Genomic DNA, 22925 nt, shown 5'->3' with positions numbered 1-22925 from the left:
ATATATATATATATATATATATATATATAAATATATATATATATATATATATATATATATATATATATATATATATATATATATATATATATATATATATATATATATATATATATATATATATATATATATATATATATATATATATATATATATATATATATATATATATATATATATATATATATATATATATATATAAATATATATATATATATATATATATATATATATATATATATATATATATATATATATATATATATATATATATATATATATATATATATATACTGTTTCATGCTGTTCTATTATTTGGATGTCTACTTTTCCCTCATCACTGAAGCCACTTTCAAATCTGCTACTGGTAAAGTCTGCAGGTGCATAAAATTGCAACAGCTTTATTCAGGATTGGCTAAACAGGCATGTACGCCATGTCTTTGCCCTCAGAAAAATTTCAAGATGCATCAACTGTCTTGTATTTAGTTTTAATTTGAATATTTATTGTGATTTTGATAAACCCGCCCATTCAAAAAATATTTCAAAATATTCACAATATTTCCGTAGAAACAAACATCTATTTGAAAGGAATTAAAACAAGAATTGATATGTATAACTTGGAGTTTTAAGGAACAAATTTTTGTTGAATTATAACAAAAATTACCTATTTGGTGTCTGATATTAAACGAAAAAAAATTGTGGTTGTTAAAGTCTGCAACTACATAAAAATATAATAATTTTGTTCAGGAGTAGCCTCATTAACTAATAGCATTTTTGTAATATTTTCTTTTCAATCGGAGATTTGCACAAAGTCTTACAACTAATGGACATATTTGAATAGTGTAGGGAAACCTAAAATTATCTTTGATTCAGGAGTCAGTTTTTTTGGTAGATCAGATTTTTAAGATTCCTAATTCTGATTCCGTTTAATTGTCTCAACACTAGTTGCAATTTGGTAATTTCTTTATTTACAGGTGTGCATATTTTGCTAAAAAACTGAAGAGCAAAAAAGGAAAGTTTTTATATTGGTACTCACAATATTTATCAGGGGAAAAGAAGAGGATTGAAGATATGTCAGAGTCAGAAAGTAAGTAGGCCTATGAATACCTAATAATTGAGGAATTTTTGCCAGGGCTTTGGAGTCGGAATTTTAGTAAATTTTTGCTGAATGGAGTCAGAGTTTGAGTAACAGAAATAATGTAAGAGTCTTTGGAGTCAGAGTTATCGGAACACATAAAGGCTGGATTCAAGCCAGATTCTCTTAAATACTACTCAAAAGTGGCAATAACAAACAAAATTAATATTGTAGGCTAATTAAAGAACAATATTACTTTTCTGCATTGTTCTCATTAATGTCAATTTTATCATTAGTTTCCTTAGCAAATGAGCAGTAAGGCTGTGGCGGGAGTTCCTACACATTTGAAAAACATATTTAGGAGTCAGAAGTCGAAGTTGGAGACGATATTAAAGTGGACCGACTCCGCAGCCCTGCTTTTTATGGAGTATTTATTTAGGTGAGCAGTCAATTAGTCCTATAAAAGTAGATTATGGAAATCGCAGCATACTTTTGTATAAGCTGATGAATTTCTAAAGTTTTCATTCATACCAATACAAAAATTCTATATTTATACGGAAAAAGTTGAAACTGTGGACAAATTGTACTAGAAGGCCCTTGAATGTACACTCAGCATGGTTCTCTGGAGTCTGGACGTTTCCCGTCAGTCACGAACCTTCTCTCAGCAATGGGTTGAATTGCATGGTGACGCATAACACCGTCGTGGGAGGATCCTCTATAGGAGGACAGTTGCGGTAGGCGTAAGATATAGATCTATGGACAAGGACTTCTGCAAAGGACTGAATCGACCCTGTCGAGGTACCCTTAAAACTGGGGAGATCGTGGTACACTATTCCCACTTGAGGAGTGGCATCCCTTGAGTAAATTATAGCCTAAGAAATGACACAGCATTTGCACTGGATTCTGATTACTGGATATTTCTTCTAGACTTGATCTGTTTTGGTGGACGTTTTTGGACTAAAATACTACTTCGTAGCTAATTTTTTACTATGGCTTACCCTCGTAGTAGCATAATATTTATAGGTATGAAGATATAATGAGTTGGAGGCAATAGGCTTGAGATTGTCTTTCCAGGATTTTGACTTTTATTGATAGAAGATCATCGCGAAACGCTGAAAACTATGTTGTAGCCAAGGTGGCCCTAAGAGTGCACAAATCCTCCATTCAATTGGAGGTCCCAGGGATTTCTTGTTGTCCGGTTATAAGCCGGCTGATGTGCTTAGTTGTAGATCTGAGAAGATATATTGGCCTCCTCTGTGAACTAATTCTGTGACCATTGCTTTTCCTGAAGCCAAAATAATTTCAATGATGTAAAGAGCATATAAATTGCAACTTCGAATGTTATGACGGTAAAAATAACTATATTATTGACAATTTGACCGACGAATTCAGACGTTTGGTTCTGGACTTATTAAGAGTTTCAGAAACTCATTTCTCATTGGGTAGGAAACATGAAAATGGGTGGTATAGAATTTGTTTACTCAGGCAGAAAGGATGGGGTAAGTAGACAGGGAATAGGGCTCATGATTAATAAGAAAGCTGCTAAGTCTTGTATTTGGTTGGGGAGGTATTAGTAATAGAATACTAATCACTGGTTGTATGACAAAAAAGTTCGGAGCATTGGTCATTGTAGTATATGCCCCTGTTGAGCCGACTGACGAAGATAGCGGTGACGCAGATGTATTTTACTTACAGTTACAAGAACAAATAGACTCGGTCCCAGGTAGAAATATGGTGTCTTTATTAGAAGATTTTAACACCCAGGTCGGTAGAGATAGGGATAGATGGCAACCTAGCCTAAGTAAATTTTGTGTAGGAAAGGAAAACAATAATGGCTACAGACTGCTGCAATTTGATAGGCAAACAATCTAGTTATAAATAATACAGTATTTGGTTATAAATAGGCTCATAAGTTAACATGGTACCGCTAACCTTATTGATTATGCTATTGGAAACTGAAGACTGGCAGGATCAATACAAGACACTAGGTTATTTAGGAGTGCTGTTGTTGATGTTAAAAGTAAAGATCACTATCTAGCGGTATGTAAGGTGAATTTAAAGCTGAAATTGCGGTAGAGTAATGACCTTCCGAGAAGTTATGACGTTGGTAAACTTCAAGATGAGAATTGGAGAAACTTTCCAGGTACAGTTGAATACTAAATTGGAAAGTTTAATTTTTGACAAAGTTGAAATAATTTGTTAAGTTGCTGATGGTGCCTTAGGAAAGAATGTTAGGAATGCAGCTATGGATTTTGATGTTAAGGCCTTATGTTTAATAGAGAGGAGAAGGGGCTAGTACAAGAATTATTTGAGTGCTAGATCATTTGAAAATAAGAGTAATGTATTACGCTAGTGTCTTGCAGTAATTGTATTACGCTTGAATGTTGGGCATTGTTAACTCAACTAATCGAAAAGAGGATACGCAGTAACCGTACACAAGATTGAGTTTAATGTAACCCGAGCATAAATGATACTTCACCTCTGTTCTTGACTTTATAAGTCCAGCTAATTCCAACCATGCTCCCCAGTGAATGGGTTCAAGACTTATAGCTTCCAGTAATATATTATATGCTTCGTCTAGAATTCTAAGTTTCTTCAAAACAATTCCATATAAATACAGGCTCCAGGCATCTAAAGACATTTTATTGTATGCAACACTTAATTCTTGCTTTAATTCAGTCAAGTGTTGAAGGTTCATGTTCTCTGTTGTCACTGCCAAAGAGAATACAAAATTAATGGGGGACTTAAGATCATATACCTAGTGATCAGGACTTCAGGAGTAAGAGTATTTTCTCCACAGAGCTGTATCCATGATTTTTTGGGGGGAGACAGGGGTAAAAAAAAATATGAAAAAATGCACCAAAAAAATTTGTTTATGCTCATTTTTGTTACCTTTTTACGAGCTAGACAAACATTTCAGGGGGGGAAGGGGTTAAACCCCCTAACTCCCCCCTGGATATGGCCTTGATTCTCCATGAACAAGGGGTTCAGAAATCCTAAAAGGTTAATTTTATATTAAAATTTTGTAACTATTCGAAGAGGGTTCTTTCGGACCAATCTCAGGAAGGGGTGTCCTAGCTAAATATGACAAGAAACGGTAAAACAATTAAACGACACATTCGTCCATTGATTTTGAATTCAGATCACTCTCAACAAATGATTCATTTACTCCGATACCCATCAATATCAGAAACAAAGAAATTATTCAATCACGGAATCTTTACTTATTTACTTAAAACAATATGCTTAAAACAATGGATAACTAATAAACAGTTAAATTATTAGTAATATACGCAATATATTGTCACAGAAAAATTCACACTAAGATTAAGAATAACCAGCGTCACTTAAATTGGACTCTTACGAAAAGAGACTAAATCATCAATTAGTTTAAAATTGCAACAATTAACCTAAGCGCGAAAACAAACACTTAAAAAAAACGCAACAAATACATCTTAACTACTGGGCCAGTACCGACGACCAAGGATGTTTCAACATAGTCAAACAGGAATTATAAGCACGACTTTGCTTTTCCATAGCTATAATGGGATCAGCGAAGCTGGATTTTCTAACTAGATAAGAGTTGGGGGTCCAAGGGGAAAACGTAAAAGATATTTTGCGAACCGGAAGAAGACTGACGAATTTTTGACTTGTCAGATTTTGTGAGCATTTTCCAAAACGGCGATATATACAGATAATTTGGTAGAGCGACAGAGTTGGAAAGTATCGAAAGAAGACGGCGGTTGAAGCGTAACTTATTCGTTACAAAAGAAGTATATGACAACCCAACTCTACGTTCAAAGAGTTCTCATTTAATACGAAACCAGCCACTAACTTCATTTCCTACTTTAACCGCAGCAGTGTTATTCTCGTACATAACACTAATTGCTTTAATGTATTTGTCTGGTATATCATACAAGGATAACCCCTTCGCAAAAACTCTTCTGTCAGTTGAATGAAACGCTTACTCATAATCTATAAAACTAAGAAGTAAAGGTGTTTGATGGTTAAGGCACTTTTTAATTATTAACCAATAATTAAAAATTTGGTTGACACATCGTCTACCCTTCCTAAAATCGCACAGTTATTCTCTTTAAACTTTGCTTACAGCATCTCTATGTCATAACAAGTATCATTATACTAAGTAATTTTCTACCTACAGAAACTAGTTTAATGACTCCATGATTACGACACTCACTCTTATCACCTTTCTTTTACAGGGTTTAGGATTTTCTAAAATCATTAGGTGCTTCCCCTTTTTCCAAAATAATATTCATAATCTTCAATAAGTTGCTTCTGACCCCATTACCCCATTTTGAAGAAACTCATTTACCTCAACATCAGCACCTTAAGCCTTACTATTTTTTAATCCTTTTAGCACTTTCATTAATTCTTCCTCATAAAATAAATCTTCCTTCACATCCAACGTATTACAAACTTTTTTATTTTTTCTCTATATCTTTTCCTGTAACTCTATCCGGTTTAGCATATTCTCCAAATGATCTGCCCGTTTCTCTTTACCTCTTTCCTTATCATTATTTGTGGCCCGTTCCTATCTTTAACTGGGACAACTCCAGATTGACTACTCCCTCTCAATTTTTTAACATACCAATACAACATTTTACTATTATCCCGTCTAGCTTTTTATGCTAGAGGGAATTTTACCATGGATCCAGCAATTTTATCCATGGCCTCCACTTCATACCACTTTAGATCAAATTTTAATACTCTCTCCGGTTTCTTTACATTACTCTTATTTTCAAATGATCTAGCACTCAAATAATTCTTGTACTAGCCCCTTCTCCTCTCTATTAAACATAAGGTTTAATCCAACGTATTACAAACTTTTTTATTTTTTCTCTATATCTTTTCCTGTAACTCTATCCGGTTTAGCATATTCTCCAAATGATCTGCCCGTTTCTCTTTACCTCTTTCCTTATCATTATTTGTGGCCCGTTCCTATCTTTAACTGGGACAACTCCAGATTGACTACTCCCTCTCAATTTTTTAACATACCAATACAACATTTTACTATTATCCCGTCTAGCTTTTTATGCTAGAGGGAATTTTACCATGGATCCAGCAATTTTATCCATGGCCTCCACTTCATACCACTTTAGATCAAATTTTAATACTCTCTCCGGTTTCTTTACATTACTCTTATTTTCAAATGATCTAGCACTCAAATAATTCTTGTACTAGCCCCTTCTCCTCTCTATTAAACATAAGGCCTTAACATCAAAATCCATAGCTGCATTCCTAACATTCTTTCCTAAGGCACCATCAGCAACTTAACAAATTATTTCAACTTTGTCAAAAATTAAACTTTCCAATTTAGTATTCAACTGTACCTGGAAAGTTTCTCCAATTCTCATCTTGAAGTTTACCAACGTCATAACTTCTCGGAAGGTCATTACTCTACCGCAATTTCAGCTTTAAATTCACCTTACATACCGCTAGATAGTGATCTTTACTTTTAACATCAACAACAGCACTCCTAAATAACCTAGTGTCTTGTATTGATCCGCAGTAACCGTACACAAGATTGAGTTTAATGTAACCCGAGCATAAATGATACTTCACCTCTGTTTTTGACTTTATAAGTCCAGCTAATTCCAACCATGCTCCCCAGTGAATGGGTTCAAGACTTATAGCTTCCAGTAATATATTATATGCTTCGTCTAGAATTCTAAGTTTCTTCAAAACAATTCCATATAAATACAGGCTCCAGGCATCTAAAGACATTTTATTGTATGCAACACTTAATTCTTGCTTTAATTCAGTCAAGTGTTGAAGGTTCATGTTCTCTGTTGTCACTGCCAAAGAGAATACAAAATTAATGGGGGACTTAAGATCATATACCTAGTGATCAGGACTTCAGGAGTAAGAATATTTTCTCCACAGAGCTGTATCCATGATTTTTGGGGGGAGACAGGGGTAAAAAAAACATGAAAAAATGCACCAAAAAAATTTGTTTATGCTCATTTTTGTTACCTTTTTACGAGCTAGACAAACATTTCAGGGGGGGAGGGGTTAAACCCCCTAACTCCCCCCTGGATACGGCCTTGAAACCTTTTAGAGTTCTCATTTAATACGAAACCAGCCACTAACTTCATTTCCTACTTTAACCGCAGCAGTGTTATTCTCGTACATAACACTAATTGCTTTAATGTATTTGTCTGGTATGGCGTGGTTTTAAGATTTTTAAAGTGTTGTTTTTTGGAGGTTAGATGGGGAAAAAGTACCTTGGTTAGGTTACGTATTTAATATATGCAATGCTTTGCGTTGACTTATAAAGTCAAAAACAGAGGTGAAGTATCATTTATGCTCGGGTTACATGAAACTCAATCTTGTGTACGGTTACTGCGGATCAATACAAGACACTAGGTTATTTAGGAGTGCTGTTGTTGATGTTAAAAGGTTAATTTTATAAATCCTAAAAGGTTAATTTTATATTAAAATTTTGTAACTATTCGAAGAGGGTTCTTTCGGACCAATCTCAGGAAGGGGTGTCCTAGCTAAATATGACAAGAAACGGTAAAACAATTAAACGACACATTCGTCCATTGATTTTGAATTCAGATCACTCTCAACAAATGATTCATTTACTCCGATACCCATCAATATCAGAAACAAAGAAATTATTCAATCACGGAATCTTTACTTATTTACTTAAAACAATATGCTTAAAAGAATGGATAACTAATAAACAGTTAAATTATTAGTAATATACGCAATATATTGTCACAGAAAAATTCACACTAAGATTAAGAATAACCAGCGTCACTTAAATTGGACCCATACGAAAAGAGACTAAATCATCAATTAGTTTAAAATTGCAACAATTAACCTAAGCGCGAAAACAAACACTTAAAAAAAACACAACAAATACATCGTAACTACTGGGCCAGTACTGACGACCCAGGATGGTGCAACTTAGTTAAACAGGGATAATAAGAACGAATTTGCTTTTCCATAGCTATAATGGGGTCAGTAATGCTGAATTTTCTAACTAGATATGAGTTGCGGGTCCAAGGGGGTAAACCGTAAAAGATATTTTGCGAATCGGAAGAAGACTGAACGAATTTTTGATTTGTCAGATTTGTGACCATTTTCAAAAATGGTGATATATACAGATGATTTGGTAGAGTGACAGAGTTGGAAAGTATCGAAAGAAGACGGCGGTTGAAGCGTAACTTATTCGTTACAAAAGAAGTATATGACAACCCAACTCTACGTTCAAAGAGTTCTCATTTAATACGAAACCAGCCACTAACTTCATTTCCTACTTTAACCGCAGCAGTGTTATTCTCGTACATAACACTAATTGCTTTAATGTATTTGTCTGGTATATCATACAAGGATAACCCCTTCGCAAAAACTCTTCTGTCAGTTGAATGAAACGCTTACTCATAATCTATAAAACTAAGAAGTAAAGGTGTTTGATGGTTAAGGCACTTTTTAATTATTAACCAATAATTAAAAATTTGGTTGACACATCGTCTACCCTTCCTAAAATCGCACAGTTATTCTCTTTAAACTTTGCTTACAGCATCTCTATGTCATAACAAGTATCATTATACTAAGTAATTTTCTACCTACAGAAACTAGTTTAATGACTCCATGATTACGACACTCACTCTTATCACCTTTCTTTTACAGGGTTTAGGATTTTCTAAAATCATTAGGTGCTTCCCCTTTTTCCAAAATAATATTCATAATCTTCAATAAGTTGCTTCTGACCCCATTACCCCATTTTGAAGAAACTCATTTACCTCAACATCAGCACCTTAAGCCTTACTATTTTTTAATCCTTTTAGCACTTTCATTAATTCTTCCTCATAAAATAAATCTTCCTTCACATCCAACGTATTACAAACTTTTTTATTTTTTCTCTATATCTTTTCCTGTAAATATCCGGTTTAGCATATTCTCCAAATGATCTGCCCGTTTCTCTTTACCTCTTTCCTTATCATTATTTGTGGCCCGTTCCTATCTTTAACTGGGACAACTCCAGATTGACTACTCCCTCTCAATTTTTTAACATACCAATACAACATTTTACTATTATCCCGTCTAGCTTTTGTTCCCGTCTAGCTAGCGTTACAAAAGAATAATTTCTTTGTTTCTGATATTGATGGGTATCGGAGTAAATGAATCATTTGTTGAGAGTGATCTGAATTCAAAATCAATGGACGAATGTGTCGTTTAATTGTTTTACCGTTTCTTGTCATATTTAGCTAGGACACCCCTTCCTGAGATTGGTCCGAAAGAACCCTCTTCGAATAGTTACAAAATTTTAATATAAAATTAATCTTTTAGGATTTCTGAACCCCTTGTTCATGGAGAATCAAGGCCGTATCCAGGGGGGAGTTAGGGGGTTTAACCCCTCCCCCCCCTGAAATGTTTGTCTAGCTCGTAAAAAGGTAACAAAAATGAGCATAAACAAATTTTTTTGGTGCATTTTTTCATGTTTTTTTTACCCCTGTCTCCCCCCAAAAAATCATGGATACAGCTCTGTGGAGAAAATACTCTTACTCCTGAAGTCCTGATCACTAGGTATATGATCTTAAGTCCCCCATTAATTTTGTATTCTCTTTGGCAGTGACAACAGAGAACATGAACCTTCAACACTTGACTGAATTAAAGCAAGAATTAAGTGTTGCATACAATAAAATGTCTTTAGATGCCTGGAGCCTGTATTTATATGGAATTGTTTTGAAGAAACTTAGAATTCTAGACGAAGCATATAATATATTACTGGAAGCTATAAGTCTTGAACCCATTCACTGGGGAGCATGGTTGGAATTAGCTGGACTTATAAAGTCAAGAACAGAGGTGAAGTATCATTTATGCTCGGGTTACATTAAACTCAATCTTGTGTACGGTTACTGCGTATCCTCTTTTCGATTAGTTGAGTTAACAATGCCCAACATTCAAGCGTAAATTTTGTGATTCACCCTTAACATTTTGGTCAATCTTGTAATGAGAAATGATGGAAGGTTAGAATGCAGTGTTTCCTATCTGTATGATGAATTTGGAAAAAGATGCCAAAATTGGGTATTGGTAGATACTACTTGGGAACAAATTATTGTTGATTTCAGTTTTTCCCGATTTTTTTTTTTTTTTTGTGTAATGATTCAGAAAAAAAAGTATCAAGTTTCCTGAGAGAAAGAAAAGTCTTAAAACGAATAATTTAGTTTTATAATTTCAAAAGGGCTTTTGGTCACTATTTTTTTCACTCTTTTAATTGAATTCCTTTCAGTTCACAAATGGAGAACATTTGATAGTTTAATTAAATTTTAAAAACGTCAATGGGCCGTTTTGAACCAATCTATTTAGTTGTAATTAAAGTGCAAATAGTATTCTCTCCTTTAAGGGGTTTGAGAAACATAGCGACCCAATTCTTCTTGGGCTGACATTATGATAATTTCTATTCGTCTTAAGTTTGGCTTTAGTATCACTTTTACTTTCAGTTCGTTGTAGACTTTGTCTATTTTTCATGATTTATTCTGTTTCACTGACATATTATGTGACTGTTTCTGCATATTTTAGGTTTTAATATTGTTTATTTTTTCCATTTTCTTCAGAAGTTTCTCTGAAAACCATTTCTTAATTTAGTTTCTGTTCGTTTTTTCGGTTGACATACTTGTTTTACGTACTAATTATAATAATATTTATTAGGCATTTCTTTTTAACTCTTTGGCTAAAGAAAAAAAATATTTGATAGTAATTCAAATACTACCAACAATTTGAAGATTAAATTTTTTTCTAACAGTCCATGAAGAATATCATTTCAAACTAGCATTTAGGGAAATCTAGGTGTCAAGTAAAAAAAAAAGCTAGTTGTCAAGTTAAAAAAAAGCAAACAAATGGTCGAAATCAAATTTTGGCGTTTTTTGGAAGATTCTGAAGAGTGATTGAGGAAAAGCATAAATTTACCTAATCAAAGCCAGATCAGTTTCATAGTTTCAATCAGTATTTAGAGGAAGGGGCATCTAAAGATGGCAAAGGGGCTGGTTTCCCTCCCATCACTCTTCAGAATCCTGCTCAATATACGGAAAGTTTCAACTTGATACCCTTAGCTGTTCCTAAAGCTTGGAAATTTTCCAATCAAGACGTGGACAAAATTGTGGCCTTATGTCAGAGATATATGATTTTGGCCCTTTAGCTGACATTTGTTGGAACTAGTATTCACAAATAATGTTAATTAACGGTATGTAAAGAGGGGGGGGGGGACATGGCACAAACTATTAGTGCCACTTTTGGCGTAGCGTCTGGTGACTTCATTAAAAAAAAAATTCAGAACTTTGAATATTTCATATTATTAATCTACAATTGCAATTGGATTAAAACTGCAATATCTCTGTAAGTGATAATTAGTCAGCATTTTTTTATTTTCAAGAACTTTTAGTCAAAAATCAGTCTGCATAAATTATGCCTTGACAAGCTTGTGAAAATCTTAGCAGTTTAAGTAAGTTATTTCGCTTTAAGTTGATAGGCCTACTGAAGACATATTTTGCTTTCTTAACCCTCTTCTGCATTTTAGAATCATAGGCAGTGCAATAGCGCTACCTTAGTAAAGAACGATGTTGGCACAATGTAATATTTTTTTTTCATACCAGGGCACTTCGTATTGAAGGAGTTGTCGTAGAAAATTCGAAAAGGGCGCATTCGATTGGAAATTGGAATGGCTAGTGCCTTTTTTAATAGTCGGAAGTGATAGGAAGGCAACTAACACCCCTTCCACGCCCACCATTTCCCCAAACAGATCCAATCAAAAGTTTGAGATAGCCATTTTGTTCAACGTAGTTGATTTCGAGAATTTTAAAATTATGTTTTTGAGGAGGAAACTCCACCACAGCCCTCAGGGCAAGGGTTGTAAGTTATGCCTTGGGGACATATAAATAGAAGCCGTTGTCGTAGAAACTTCCAAAAAGGTTCATTCGATTGGAAATTCAAAGGGCTAGTGCCCTTTTTAATAGTCAATAGTGATTGAAGGGCAACTAACACCCCTTCCACACCCACCATTTATCCAAACACATCCAATCGAAATTTTGAGATAGCCATTTTGTTCAAAGCACTTCAAAGGTCCGCAAATTATATCTTTGAGGATGATACTCCCCCACAGCCCTCAGGTTAAGGGTTGTAAGTTATGCCCTTGGGGCATATAAGATTTTTATTGAACACCACTTCCACGCCCATCATTTCCCCAAACACATCCAATCAAAATTTTTAAGATAACCATTTTGTTCAACATAGTTGAAAGGTCCGGAAATCATGTCTTTGAGGATGTCATCTCCCTCACAGCTCTCAGGGCAAGAGTTGTAAGTTATGCCTTGGGGGCATATATTGTTTTTTATAGAATACGTTGTAGTAGAAACTTCAGAAAAGGCTAATTCAATTGGAAATTCAAAGGGCTAGTGCCCTTTTAATAGTCGAAAGTGATTGGAGGGCATCTAACCCCATTCTCACGCCCACCCTTTCCCCAAACACATCCAAACAAAATTTTTAGATAGCCATTTTGTTCAACATAGTTTAAAGTTCTGGAAATTAGGTCTTTGAGGATGAACCCCCCCCCCACATTCCTAAGGGCAAGGGTTGCAAGTTATGCACCGGGGGCATATAAGGTTTTTATAAAAAGTGTTGTCGTAGAAACTTCAAAAATGGCTCATTTGATGGGCAATTGAAATGGCTAGTGCCTTAAGTCGAAAGTGATTGGAAGGCAACTAACACTCCTTCCTCGCCCACCATTTATCCAAACACATCCAATCAAAATTTTGAGATGCCCATTTTGTTCAAAGTAGTTGAAAGGTCCGGAAATTATATTATTGAGGATGCCACTCCCCCCACGGCACTCAGGTTAAGGGTTGTAAGTTATGCCCTGGGGACATATAAGGTTTTTATTGAAAGTTTTGTCGTAGAAATTTGAAAAAGGGCTCATTCGATTGGAAATTCAAAGAGCTAGTGCCATTTTTAATTCTAGAAAGTGATTGGTAGGCAACTAACCCCTCTCTCACGCCCACCTTTTTCCCAACACATCCAATAAAAAATTTTAGATAGCCATTTTGTTCAACATAGTTATAAGTTTTGGAAATTAGGTCTTTGAGGACGATAGCGCCCTCAGAGCACTCGGGACAAGGGTTGTAAGTTATGCCCTGGGGGCATTTAAGGTTTTTATAGATAGTGATGTTGTAGAAACTTCAAAAAGGGCTCATTCGTTTGGAAATTAGATATATGAATACAAATGAATGTGCATTATCAGTTTAATATACGTATACTGATATTTAGTAATCAAAATGTTAATTTATATGATTTATTAAAGTTATAAAAGTAAAAATATTTATATTTTTTTCAGTAAAGTGCAAATTATGTTCTGGCCTTGGGAAGGCATAGGGGTTTTGAGCCCTACTCATGTTAATTTCTGCTCGTTTTGAGTTTGACTCGGTTATTTACTGTAATTTCTGTTCGTTTTGGGTTCCATTTATTTATCGATGCTGATTTGTGGTAGTTTCATGCTTGGTAGATTATTTGATTTCTTTTTTGCTCATTTTTGGTTTAATGGAGTTCTTTACTTTTCTTTGAAAAACTAATTTTGCGGAAAAAAGTTTTTTTTAATTAATTACTTTAAAAGATACGTATCCAGTAGTTTTAGGTCAAACAAAGTCCCAAGTTACTACGTGACCCAGTTGATTTCCCTTTTCGATAATAGTGCCAGTTTCCACTCTAATAAATTTACCAGACTTGATGGTGCCATTCTTGAGCTTTCATAGGCTTGGAACTACTGGACTACGAACTATGTAACTGAACTATGTAGCTGGAACTACTGGACTACGAACTATGTAGCTGGAAGTACTGGACTACGAACTATGTTGCTGGAACTACTGGACTACGAATAATGTAGCCGGATTATTTAGCTGGAACTACTGGACTACGAACTATAGGTGGAACTACTCGACTACGAGATATGTAGCTGGAACTACTAGACTACGAACTATGTAGCTGGATTTTGTAGCTGGTACTACTGGACTACGAACTATGTAGCTGGACTATGTAGCTGGAACTACTGGATTACGAACTATAGGCGGAACTGCTCGACTACGAGCTATGTAGCTGGACTGTGTAGTTGGAACTACTGGACGACGAACTATGTAGCTGGAGCTGCTGGACTACGAAATATGTAGCTGGAACTACTGGACTACGAACTATGTAGCTAGAACTACTGGACTACGAACTATGTAGCTGGACTATGTAGCTGAAACTACTGGACCACGAACAATGTAGCTGGACTATGTAGCTGTAACTACTGGACTCCAAACTATGTAGCTGGACTATGTAGCTGGAACTACTGGACTACGAACTATGTAGCTGGACTATGTAACTGGAACTTCTGGACTATGAACTATGTAGCTGGAAGTACTGGACTACAAACTATGTAGCTGGAACTACTGGACTACGAACTATGTAGCTGGAACTACTAGACTACAAACTATGTAGCTGGAACTACTGGACTACGAACTATGTAGCTTTGATAAAGCTCAGCTGCTGTGATGTGTGAATTATGTGCTTAATTAGTTTGGCTTTGGACTTCAACATTGCGCTGTTAGCCTCAGATTTGTAATCACCAACTTTGTGAATTTTTAAATGTCAATTTTTGTGAAAACCAAACACTATTTGTGAAAAATCTAATTAATTTATTTTGATTATGAACTTTTATTATATATTTGTGGTATATCGCAAAATATATTTATGGTATATTCACATAATGTATGACACAATTACTGTGCTGTCATCGTAGTCTTCAGATTGAAATCGTACGTAGGGCCTGTATCTAGGTTAGAGTCTCAGGAAGTTCATTTTTGGCAAGCTGAGAAGGCCACCTGGCCGTCCCTGGGGCTATATGTGGAAGTCAAGGAGAACTGGGGCGAAGAAATTTATCTAAAAATAGGGTTGGGTCCGGAAGATTTGAAATGGGTAATATATGTAAGGGAGAATCCCATGCCTCTTGAACAATGTGGCAAATATTTAGGAAGGGCTAGATTCAGGGAGGGTTCTTACAGTTGTCCTCCGCGTGGAGAGATGGATAAGTCTTTGCATAATTTATTTATGAGAATGTAGGGAGTTGCGCTTGGAAATATTTAGTAGGGAGGTTGGGGAGAGAGACTGGATTTTGGAAACTTTGAAAAGTAGATGTCACTTAAATATAAACAGTATTGGAAAGTTCGTCCGGATAGGTACGAGGTATCGTGATGCTTTTCTTAAATAATCAGTTATAGTGTTTTTTCAGTTTACGTTTTGCTGCTGTATCTTTTTACTTGTTTTGTGTATGTTACCATGGCCCAACGGGGCTTTCTCGTGAATAAATCTATCTATCTATATATCTATCTGTAGCTAATAAACCTTATCAACTTTGGTAGAAACCATCGAATATTTGTTTATTATACACTTGATTCTTTTTTATTTATGACAGGCGCTGTTTGTAATCTGGAGCAAAGTGGGATAAAGACGGATTGTTTACACTGTTGATCAAAGGAGGATCGGAGACTGAGCAAAGGCACAATTTACCGTAAGTGGTTAGAGACAGACAGTATGCACTGTTTGTTTGAGACGGAGCGCATACACTGCTGACCAAAGGGGATCGGAGTCAGATCGCACACACTTTTACACCAAAGGAGGTTGCAGATGAGAGTGTGCACTGTTCATTAAAGTGGTTTGGAGACTCAGCTGACAACCTCTTGACAAAAGGTGTCGGAGAATATGTACTGTTTAAAAATAGGATGCAGGCTGTGTAATTTCGGTCTTTTTATAGGACTTATGTGATCCCCTGGATACGCTTGAATATAGAAACAACTTATTCCATCATTTCATCCTCTTGTTCTTGATTTTGTAATGGTATAGGTCTTTAAAAGAATTTATCTCCCGGTCATTTATAAAACAGTTTGGTATCGTTATCTTTGAAAAAAAAGGTATTAATTCACAATTGGGTCTCTTGAGAAGGAAATACAATAAGAAAACAGTTTTTACTTCATAATATGCAATAAAATAGTAGTTAGCAATTTTTGAAACTGCTTCCATTATAAATTACCCAACTCCCCCTTTTATGCAAATATGCATTTCAAATTATATTTTTCCCATGCATTTCGCCATGCGTAGCTCTTGTTTCAACTTAATACCCGTAAGTTGAATCAACGCTGACGAAATCAAGAAACGGAAAAAAATAAGAGAAATATATAATATGGGCTGTATATTTGGTTATTAAGGGGGCTGGTGGTAAAGTATAGTGGAAGCATTCTCAAAATGTGTCAACTACAATTTTTTGCATGTTATGAACTAAGAATTGTTTCTTTAACGTTTTTCCTTCTCAATAGCCCATTTGTGCATTACTGTCAAAAGGAATTATGTCTTTGTCTAAAACAATTGAGATGGCTGGTTATTATTTTGTTATTACTGTTTTTCACCGGGTAAGATTTCCAGATTTTATATATGTCTAATTATTTTAGTGTCCTTCTAGCCTACTCTGAATTTAAATCTATATTCTATAAGATATATTCTAAATTTTAGTTCTGTAGACGCACCATCTGTATATAACTGCTGTCCATATATAGATACATTCATTTATATTTAGATGTTTTAACCTTGAAGTAACAGTTACTACATTGGATGTTTGTTGCTGCTGATTTTTCAGTTTTTGTTTTGGTCTTGTGTATTGACATGTCCTTGTTAGGTCATAGTTAATACAGCGAAGAAACATTATCCATTCTACATTTTAGTTACTGTCCCTGTGTTTAATATGTGCACCTATATTTTACAGAACATATTGTATGCTTTATTTCATCGTCATATAGTAGATATCATTAGTATTCCCACTGTCTTAATGTCAAAATTTATTTGATAATGTATTTTGTATAACAAAAAAAAAGTATTTGGTCTTTTAAATGCACGCTAAACCTGTAGGTGTGTCGCAAAATTGCATTCAAAGGGAACATAAACCTAAAAAGGGAACATAAACATAAACCAAAGGGAACATAAACAGTTTAAAAGGAAACCTAAACCTAAAGAGGGAACATAAACATAAACCAAAGGGAACATAAACATTTTTAAAGGGAACATAAACCTAAAAAGGGAACATAAACAGTTTAAAAGGAAACCTAAACCTAAAAAGGGAACATAAACATATACTAAAGGGAACATAACAGTTTCAAAGGGAAACTCAGGACTATGCTCTGTCAACTAAGAAAAATGAAATACTATAACCGGAATTGTTTTTTTTTTTAATTTTCACATCAGTGTACACAGGGATTGAGCTGCAGGGATTTTCTACGCTAAGGCTTATAACACTGGTATGATCCTTGGAGTATAGTCAATTTTTATTTTGTCCCTTTTTGCTTTGATTTTCTTGACTAATGCGTTGAGACTGTCATTAACGTCTCAAAACGGATGGTAAACATCAAAACAATTAAAAGATTGCTCATTTGAGGTACAGTTTTCATTTCATCTTTTATGATCTTTGCCACTGTCTTAATGCCATGTTTTATTTGATAATGTATTTTTTATAACAAATACAGATGCAAATACAAATACAGAAAACAAAAAAATAAGTATTTAGTCTTTTAAATGCAGGCTAAACCTGTAGGTGTGTCGCAAAATTGCATGTTTCAAAGGGAACGCAAACCTTAAGCCAAATCCATTTGTGTAGATGATTCAGGATTATGCTCTGTCAACTAAGAAAAAACGAAATACTTTCAAGGAAGAAATGGCATATTGGAATAAAATTACGGGAAGCTGTGTAATAAATACGAAATAGTGAATAAAATACACATTTTTGGACGAAAAGAAATAAGACGAACTAAAACGAACTAAAAACAAACAGAAATTAAAATAAACGATCATACAAAACATAGAGGTTGCCAGTGTAAATATACACAATAATTTTATTCTAATATGCCATTTCTTCCTTGAAAGTATTTCATTTTTTCTTAGTTTACAGGGCATAGTCCTGAATCATCCACACAAATGGATTTGCCTTAAGGTTTATGTTCCCTTTGAAACTGTTTATGTTCCCTTTGGTATCATCAATTGTGAAGGTGTTGTCCTAATATCCTTTATTTATAAAGTAAATTTTATGTTTTTTTTTACATTCATTAACACGACATAATTATATTTACGAACAGTAGCGAAAACTCCTACACTCTCCATTAACGATTTTTGAAACAAATCAGCCTAAACCTGTCTTCATGACTCCGCCTCTTTGTACACGTGCAATGAAAAATGTTGAGCGCAATACATATGCTATGATCTAACTGAATGCTAAAAAGCAACTGAAACTATTGCTGTGACTTGCTGGGAACTTCCCAGTCAGCTATGATTTGTGTCATTTTTTTTAACAAACTTTTGGCTACTGTTCATGTATACTTATTCTGTGATTCATTAAAAATTGTTCTGTTTGTTATTTCAGCTCATGTCCCTGGCTGTACCTGACTCTTGGATCAAAAAGTTTTTTGTTGGCCATAGTTTGCTGGAAATGCAGCGAAACGAAGAAGCTCTTGACATATATGACTCCTTGAAAGCCGAAGGATTCTCGAAGAGCATATATATTGCTGCTCAAATCGCAATGGCTTATCATAATATGCGAGGTATTCTATCTAAAAAATATTTCTTTTAAAGCGCGAATATTTGATTTTTTGTAATATTAATTTCTTTTTTTTTAATGTAAAACTTAAGGACTTGAAAAATGAGATGCAAATATTGCAATATTACGCTATAATATACAAAGTATATTGTAATATGTTATAGACAATAGTAAAAAAAATAGTTTTCACTATCTTCTGCTTTGAAGTAGTGTTGTTTTGTTCTCAGGTCTTTTTATGTTTCTGTTGTGCTTTTTTATATTTGTTTCATTGTTTTTCTTTGTTTTCTCTTTTAATTGTACTCCAATACGACACTTTTATGTGTCTTTTTGGGAAATGAATGCGTCATCGTCATCATAAACAAAAAATATTTTTGTGAGATGTCTCTGTAGGTTCAGCCTCCTCTTTTTAGTTCTTGGGTACGATTCTGTTTATAGTGTTCGATTTCTTCTTTTAATTCCGACAGATCTTGGATTTCAAGAAGCTATCAAATACCACTAATCTAAAATAAATATAGTTTGAGAGAAAAATCCTGACTGAGTTCGCGCTGAAGCGTTAAATTCTCATGCTTAAAATATAATAAAATATATAATAATATAAATAGTATAATAATATGAAATTAAAATATATAAAATATATATGCGAAAGCACAGGATGGTCGACCCCTATATAAAAATATAATAATAAAACAAATATGTATAAATTCTTATGCTTCTAAAACCCTATAGTTATAAGCTCAGCTCTTCCGTTGGGGATGAATTAAGTTGATGTATTGTATTGAGTTGTTTAAACACATACGTTCATTAATTTTTTTAAGAGCTATTTTTTGCAACAAGTCTTGATGCGATTGCATCGCCTCTTTCGCCCTCGATCATCTACTTAGAAACTGCAAGCCTAAATGCCTTTTCGTCAGCCAAACCTTCTCCTACAAAAGGGTCGGTGTGTATCAGCCTCTTCTTTTCTTATTTTGTTCCCCGGAACTTGCCACAAAGTAGTAGCTTCGCAGCTAGGATTCCTGCAAATTTCACCCAATTCTTCCAAAAATCATGTGAGGTAAAACCTCAAGGTCGTTAATTTTCCATTTTTGCTCGATACTTTTACTTTTGGAGCTGACCTGGGGCTCGGTTTAGAGATTATGTGCAGAATTTTTCCTACAAATTTGGTATTTTATTTGATGCGGGAATTTGTATTATTCTGCCAAAAGAATCTTGAACTGAGACACTTAGTTTTAAAGACTCGGGTCGCTCAGGATAATCTACAACCAAAAGCATATACCTACGAAACAACTCCGACTAGGAGGGGCGGGGGGTGGGAGGTCTGAATGGCCAAAATGCATTTTAAAGTCTTTGTCTTATAATTTTTCAAGGATTGGTGGTTGTCTGGACAAATTTTAATCTTGGGGACAAATTTACACCTCCCTTCTCTCTGTAGGTAAGCACATAATTGTTATCTCCCGTTTGACAAAATTTTCTACTTATAGGAGAGTTACTATCAACTTTAGAAATTTGTTGAAAAACTCATTATGTCGTCTAGTTGTCGTGGGTCAAATTGCCGATTTAAAACAAGAATTTGAACTTACAAGTATTTTTCAAGAGACGAATACCTGAAACAGAAAATACTGTTGGTGAAACCTAGTATTGTTTCCTGTCAAATAAAAAATAATAATTAAAGAATGGATGATGCCTTCTCAAATTTTGTCCAATAAATGACAAAAAAAGAGTCAGATAAGACCAACTTTTGCTCTCAAAATATCTACATGTAAACACTATTTTTATCAAAAAGCAAAAGAATGAAATAATTATGAAAAAATCTGCAAAGGATAATCAAATCGTGGAAAAAATAATGGATAATAAAATCATCATTGATAATAATAATGAACAATGAAAGTTTCACAAATTAATTAAAATAAGTTCGAAAAAAAAAACTGCGAAAAGAAAAACACAAAAAGATCGTCAGTAAGTCGGAAGTGCCATCATATTTTAAAAGGTAACAATTTCATTTTATAATTCTAAATTTGTCTAAGGTTAACAACGTCACTGAGGTTAAGTATTAAAAAAAAGTTTCTAACCTTCTATTTAAGATTCCATTCTTATCAATTGTTGACCATGAGTAATTGATATATCCGTGTTTCAGACACCGATTCAGCTATGGTTGCGTTTGATGAAGTCGTCGAAGCTGATCCAATGAGGTTAGAATCTATGGACGTCTATTCCAATGTCCTCTATGTTCGGGAGATGCGAGTTCAACTGGCCGATTTGGCGCATCGAGCAAATTCGATTGATAAATACAAGCCAGAAACGTGTTGTATTATAGGTAATTAATTTATTTAATTAATGAGTTATTAATATTTGTCTATATTATTTGGTAATTAATTATTAACTAATTATAGGTATAATTCACTCGATGCGATTGGGTGCATCGAGCGAAATCGATTGGTAAATACAAGCAAGAAACGTGTTGTATTATAGGTAATTAAGTTATAATGTTGCTGATACGTGCGCAAAGAAGTTCGGAGGAGGGCTGTCACTCCCTCGGAATCTCCGATAGTTTCTTATATTTTCTTTCACATTTACCTGTTTCTGATCTTTTTAGAGAAGTTCACCCCCAACTCAATGAAAATCATGCAGACATACCCGTTTTGAACTAGTAGTTAATCAAATATTTAACAGATGCCTGGGTTTGAGTTGCAGATATCTTTAGGTATAATCAGTTTTGAATTTTTAATATCTTGAGCTAGATGAGCTTGAAATTGATAGTGCCTTTTCGCTTGGTTTTTGAATTTTTAGGTCCACGGGGGAAGGCATCATTCTGCGTAATTATGTTCATTTATGTCTAGTTGTGTCCTTATTTTTTATTGACCTTCTGCCACCGTAAAATATGCCAGCTAAGAGAAATACGATGTAAATAAAGAGCAAAGGAGCTTAAAGTTTTGCTCAAAGTTTTCTTACTTCTTTCATCTAGGTTTTTACATTTTAAAGTCTACGAGAGAAGGATGTGTTCTTTATGACTGTGCTCAATTATCTCTCTGCCACCAATTGACCGTCTGCCACCACATTAACTTTCCCTCTGTATGAATGTTAACGATTCTTACAGTTTTCCTGCTATTTGAAATTCGATGTAAATGAAGAGCAAAGAAGCTCAAAGTTTTGCTCAAAGTTTTTTTATATCTTTCCTATAAATTTTTACAGTTTAAAGTTTACGACAGAAGGATGTGTTCCTTATGGCTGTGATCAATTATCCCTCTGCCACCGTATAAGTTTAACCTGTGTATGAATGTTAACGATTCTTAAAATTTGCCTTCTAAGATAAATTCGATGTAAAAGAATACCAAAGAAAGTGAAGTTACTTATGACAGTAGTTTGATGTCTTTTGACGGAATTTTTAAAGATCAACTTCTACTACAGACTTAGCAGCTCTTTATGTATGTTGTAAGTTTTCACTCGGCAACCATTATAAACTCTCCAGATATATATATATTATCTGCGCATGCTTAGTAACAATTCGTAAAATATTCCTGCTAAGAGAAATACGATGTAAATAAAGAGCAAATAAGGTTAAATTAGTTCTGACAGTTTTTTTATGTTCGTCGACTATTTATATGCAGTTCAAAGTATAATTGACTCTTTTGATCTATTTATCTATCGTATAAATTTTCAACATTCCACCAGGTTACTCTAACACCCCGTATATAAGATATATGCTTATTATTGTTAACGATACGTAAAGTTGCCATGACAATATACGTAAAATTAACTTAAAGACAGCTGAAACTTAAGGTTTTGCTCAAATTTTTTTGATATTCTTACACTGAATTTTTACAGATCGAATTTTAAGACAGAATGATGTGTTACTTATGGATGTGCTCAATTATCCCTCTGCCACCGCATAAGTTTAACCTGTGTATGAATGTTAATGATTCGTAAAATATGCCAGCTAAGAGAAATACGGTGTAAATAAAGAGCGAAGGAGCTTAAAGTTTTGCTCAAAGTTTTTGACGTTTTTCCTCTAAACTTTTACATTTTAAAGTATACGACAGAATGATGTGTTGTTTATGAATGTGCTCAATTATCTCTCTGCCACCGTATAAGCATAATCTGTGTATGAATTTTAACGATTCGTAAAATATGCCAGCTAAGTGAAATACGATGTAAATAAAGAGCAAAGAAGCTTAAGGTTCTGCTCAAAGTTTTTTGACGTTTTTCCTCTAAATTTTTACATTTTAA

General features: G+C 34.2%; 1 protein-coding gene across 3 annotated transcripts in view; it reads left to right on the top strand.

Annotated features, from left to right (window-relative positions):
• Cdc23 (cell division cycle protein 23) overlaps window positions 1–22925 on the top strand; it is a 118754-nt gene that overhangs the window by 64329 nt on the left and 31500 nt on the right. For all 3 annotated transcript variants that reach the window (XM_089104485.1, XM_089104484.1, XM_089104486.1), the window contains exons 3-6: window positions 975–1087; window positions 9681–9913; window positions 18531–18708; window positions 20836–21015. In XM_089104485.1, coding sequence (XP_088960611.1) covers window positions 975–1087; window positions 9681–9913; window positions 18531–18708; window positions 20836–21015 — 704 coding nt within the window. The remainder of the gene's footprint in view (window positions 1–974; window positions 1088–9680; window positions 9914–18530; window positions 18709–20835; window positions 21016–22925) is intronic.

Source organism: Artemia sp. Qi Xiang Cuo, chromosome 18, assembly GCF_049724085.1.
Source record: "Artemia sp. Qi Xiang Cuo chromosome 18, ASM4972408v1, whole genome shotgun sequence".
Lineage (NCBI taxonomy): Eukaryota > Metazoa > Arthropoda > Branchiopoda > Anostraca > Artemiidae > Artemia > Artemia sp. Qi Xiang Cuo.
The sequence above is the reverse complement of the archived record's forward strand: the minus strand, read 5'-3'. Positions and strand labels throughout refer to the sequence as shown.